This window comes from Meleagris gallopavo, chromosome 1 (assembly GCF_000146605.3).
Source record: "Meleagris gallopavo isolate NT-WF06-2002-E0010 breed Aviagen turkey brand Nicholas breeding stock chromosome 1, Turkey_5.1, whole genome shotgun sequence".
Lineage (NCBI taxonomy): Eukaryota > Metazoa > Chordata > Aves > Galliformes > Phasianidae > Meleagris > Meleagris gallopavo.
The window spans coordinates 81,676,489-81,681,193 of record NC_015011.2 but is presented as its reverse complement, the minus strand read 5'-3'; the positions used below and the strand labels follow the sequence as shown (position 1 = coordinate 81,681,193).

The 4,705-nt window shown below is 41.1% G+C and overlaps 1 protein-coding gene across 3 annotated transcripts in view; it reads right to left on the bottom strand.

The window, feature by feature from the left end:
* CCDC181 (coiled-coil domain containing 181) overlaps window positions 1–4,705 on the bottom strand; it is an 11,528-nt gene that overhangs the window by 3,926 nt on the left and 2,897 nt on the right. For 2 of the 3 annotated variants that reach the window (XM_019618972.2, XM_010719802.3), the window contains 2 exons: window positions 2,350–2,510; window positions 852–1,829 (listed from right to left, as the gene is read on the bottom strand). In XM_019618972.2, the coding sequence (XP_019474517.1) occupies window positions 852–1,829; window positions 2,350–2,487 (1,116 nt within the window). In that variant the 5' untranslated portion in view covers window positions 2,488–2,510. Of the gene's footprint in view, window positions 1–851; window positions 1,830–2,349; window positions 2,511–4,592; window positions 4,700–4,705 lie in introns of those variants that run through there. The other variant, XM_010719824.3, reaches the window with a different exon arrangement.

Sequence of the window (4,705 nt, the reverse complement as noted above, 5' to 3'; positions counted from 1 at the left end):
TTATTTGACTGCTCTGTATAGATATGAGAATAACAAACTCTGCCATGGGAATATTTTCTTCCTTTTGTCCTCTGTGTAGCAACCAGGTAAAACCAGTAAGGAAAAATAATATCCATTCACAAAGAAAGGGAAAAAGTCCCACTTTGCAACAAACTCATCAAGAAAATTTACTACAACAGTCACCCATGCAAAATATTTATATGAAAAAAAAGGTTCCTGTTGCATTATCGATCAAGGTGATATTACCTGCATGCATCTCCTGCAACCAACAAGGCATGCTTCTTATGAAGTCTTCCAAACATTTTAAACACGTGCACTCTTGTTCATATTTCTCACAGTCACTGTCCTGTGTAAAATCTTATTTTATGACTAAACATTGCCCCATATGAGAGTTGTCTATTACCTGATTCATCAGCACCCAGACATGCACCTGCATGACTGTGGTGTCCCCACAGATTACACTGCAATGTAGATGTGATACCGTGCACAACATTTCAGTAAATAATGGGTTTGCAATGGAATTTAGAGGGAGTCAATACACGAAAGCTGTAAGTACAATAAAGCAAAAGAAAGTCTATTTATGAGGAGTTGATTAAATAAATATTTTGTTTCTCCTGCAAGGTATGAGCAAGGTATAATCCTATGCCATTATCTGTAATTCTGTTGGGTTTTGGTTTGTTTTAAGAAAATGAAAGGAATTTTAAGAGATTCTATGCAAACTCCAGAGAATTAATATTACTACTGCCTCTTTTATCATGAAAGAACAGAGTAAATGCTATGAACACGTGGCCTTTATGAGGCAGAGGAATGCGATGACCATTGTGATCTGCTTGTTGCCTCTGTATCTTTACCTCTTTCCTCAGTTTTTCCTTCCTTTGTTCCAACTGCTTCCGTAGTTCTTTTTGTCTAGGAGAAAGGCAGTAAGTGGAACTTCTCAAGGGCACATTTGCAGACTGTGCTCTTGGTGGAGTCTTCCGTTTTCCCAGACCTCTTGCAGCATTGATAGCAGAATTTGGACGATGTTTGGGGTTAGATGGAGGCTTAGGCAAAAAGGCACACTCTTCTGCAGCAGGAGAAAAAGAACGTATGCCTTGTCTTACTGGACGTACTTCCTTCATTCGAGAGACAGTACCAGAAGAACTGAGGTGAGAGGATTTTGGAGACGTACGTTGGGTTTCAATATCAGTGAAAGAAACACTTATCGGGGGCAAAAAGCCCTGGCTTTCAATATCACGTAAACTTAAGAGTTCAAACTTTCCATCTTTTTCCACTAAGACTTTACCATTCCTCTGTTCCTCATTCTTGCCAGCAGGTAATGAAAGAGATGCACCTTCCGGTCCCATTTCATTAGAAATATGCAACTGGGACAGCTTAGTCGAAACATCATCTCCTCCTGCAAGGTCTGTTTTATAAACTTCAGCATCTTCAAGAGGAGGAACTTCAAGATCCACCAAAGTATCCTTAAATTTTAATTTCCGCTCTCTGTTCTCACCCACAGGAGCCTGATTCTCCAGCAGTTTGTTGGCTTCCTCAATCTTTTCCAAGACATAACGCTTTATTTCTTCATCTACCTCCTCATCCAGTTCCTCTTCGTTTTCCAACTTGGATTCCTGGATAGAGCATTCACTGTCAGTATCAGAAACCTGGTCTCCCTCTTTCGTGTCAGATCCAGACATCAAACTTTCTTCCTCAAGGGTTTTCACTTTCACATCTACACCTCTTTCTGAAAGCTTATCTGGATTGTTTTCCATTTTTTCATGGTCTTCCTCAAAAGTCGCCATGCTTTTAACATTTTTCCCTTCAATGTCGTCTTCTTTCTTTTCAGAAGTCTGAAAAAATAAGCTATTTATCTCAATTTATTCTCTCAACAAAGAATAGCATCCAAGAAACAGAAAAGAAAGAGTGAAAGAGGAAAGCAGTACTAACTACATGTATTTTCAAAGGGGCTATCACATAGAGAACATCTTAACAAATAGCTTTTTTGGCACTAATAACATTTTTTCCATGTACATATCTACACAAAGCTTAACTGACCACAGCTCGAGCATTGAAGCAATCAGTGACAATAGAGCAATGTGCTGCACAAATACTCAAAGGAGCCTGCACTGGAAGCAGAAGTACTTTTGTACCAAACACATTTTCAATGAATTTTTTGTTTTAAGACAATTGTAAGCAAACTAACCAGGTCACTGGATTAATTTCCGCTGTCATTCCAAATAACCTTCCTTGTCAAAATTCAGTGAGCATACCCACACATCTCAAACCACACTGAATTTAGTGCTTAATATGCCTAACATACACTCTTTTGGCCTTCTAAATAAGAAGACTAACATTTAATTTAACAAATACCTCTCTTTCACCAAGGTTTTCCTTTTCCTCTTCATTAATTAGCCATTCAAGGTCTTTTTCAAAGTCATCCTCATATTCTTCTCTTTCTGTTAAATTATCCATGTTTGCCAGACTACCTTGGTCTTCATTTTCACTCATTTTGGTGCTATGGTAGAGTAATGCTATGAAAGAAGGAAGAAGTGTTTTAAAACTCCAGCACAGAACACAACTATCTCCCACAGCACCCACATCAAACTTGTGAGCAGTATCAGTACAACCACGTAAGGCAGTGCCACAGCACCTCAGAACTAAGGATGATTTAAAAATATGAATGGCTTTGGCCTTTCCAGCTCTAATTAGGAGGAGGAAGATTTGAATCAAAACACGGCAAGACGACATACTCTGCATCTCTCTTACAGACTTTACACAAGAACACACAATCCTATTTTCGTATTTTTAGAAGTGTTATGAGCTTTCAATGCTCCCAGGTGTGTTTTACATCCTAAGCGTTGCTCTCTACCTGCTTGTCCCCCTCTCCTTTAAATATTTTTAAGTTACATTACAAAGCTTTGGGATTCTAGAAGATCTACATCACAGCTTAAAAGAGAAGGAGCCAACAAAAAGCTTCTATTAAAATGAGAAGACATTTGCTGACTGGGCAGGAGCCTTCTGCTACCATCACCAAACATAAACAAGCAGCCAGCTCACACCATGTTAACTCCACTAATACGTGGGGTCAGGAAGTCAGACAGACCACGTGAGACTACTAGAAAAAAGATTCCATTCTGGTTTGAATGGATGAAAAGGGTAATGATGGGAAATAGTAGCCAGTTAATCAAGCTGGATATAGTCAAACTCATGACAAAACTGAAGATAAGCCACCATAAAGATAAAATCTTTTAAACAGTCTTTGGACTGCACAGCACATAGGTGCCAATGGCTCCTGTTTGGATGCCAAGGTGCCTGCCTGGAATCACCTCACTCCCACCTAAAAGACACAAAAGGGTTGATGAAGGTGTGCGGAGACACAGACCAGATAGCTGATTCTGTTCTTTTTACAGCTTTAGCCATTCATCATTCACTCCCTAATTTGTTTGTATTTATTTATTGAAGCAACATAAAAGGAAGCTGTTCAAAAGTTCCTTTCCTCTTTGCACCCTTTTGCTGTAATCTGGAAGTTGCCGCTTCCACATCTCCTCCTAGAATTACTTTGCATCCTCACAAACACTAAAGGATCTCAATATGAGTAAGCACATGGCAGCACAACATGGGATGCAGGAATTAGCTCTGAGCCAGGAGGGCCCCGGAACAGTAGGACAGCTGTGGATCTGCCCTGCTGTTCCAGACAGGAAGGGTTGTGCCTGGACTTCCCTCTTTGCCTAAGTATCTTGTCATATGTTTTGTAACATCCAAAAGCTGCTGCTGAACACTTGCTGGGATAATCACTTGTTCACACCAGGTCACTCTTGAGTTAAAATTTTCAAGACTTGTTCTGATTCTTGTCTTGACTTTCTATGTCACATCTATTTCCCCTCATGTTTTACCTGCACCTCTTCTCATGACAGACACAAACCTTTTTTCTTGGAAAGGCCCCTTCCTTCCCAAACTCCTTTGCTCTGGGTAGTGGCACATACCTTAGTTCCTGACAGAGGTTACCTTACTCTAGGACATACTCAGCACAAAGAACTATTCCTCCTACACTTCTTCATAATTATATTAAGCAGTTTTAAAAGACACAAAGCTGAACTGTGCCTTTAACAAAACACATTCATGACAATCTCTGCTGCTTAATAGTGAATACGTTTTTTTTTTTTTTTAATGATGCAGATAACCAAGGAGGGTAGCGTAAGTTCAACCTCTTCTGTTGTAGCATGAAGCAGTTGTGGCTGAAGAGGTACTGTCAATTTAGCTTAACAATCCTGTTCCAGAAGATCCTGAATCAGCTCCTGTTCCATTGAGGGAATTATGAAATAAGAATTAAAAGCACTCAGCTTCAGAAGGGACCAGAAGTTTTTAGTGAATCTCAGGTCTTCAGTTCCACAGAACAGGGTGGGTTGGAAAGGACCTTAAAGTCCATCCATGTCCAACATCCACCCCTCCCCACCAGCTAAAGCTGCTCAGGGCCCCACCCAACCTGGCCTTTAACACCCCCAGAGAGGGGGCACCCACAAGCTTCTCTGGGCAGCCTGTACCAGGGCCTCACCGCCCTCTGCGTGACAAATTTCTCCATAAAGCGTCATCTAAATTTAGTTTAAATCCGTTACCCCTTGTCCCACCAATGGAGGCCCCTGTGGCCTCAGGCCCACCCTTCCGGGCCTCGCTGGTGCTCAGAGCGCGGCTCGGCCCGGCGCGGTAATGTTGCCATGGCAACAGGCGC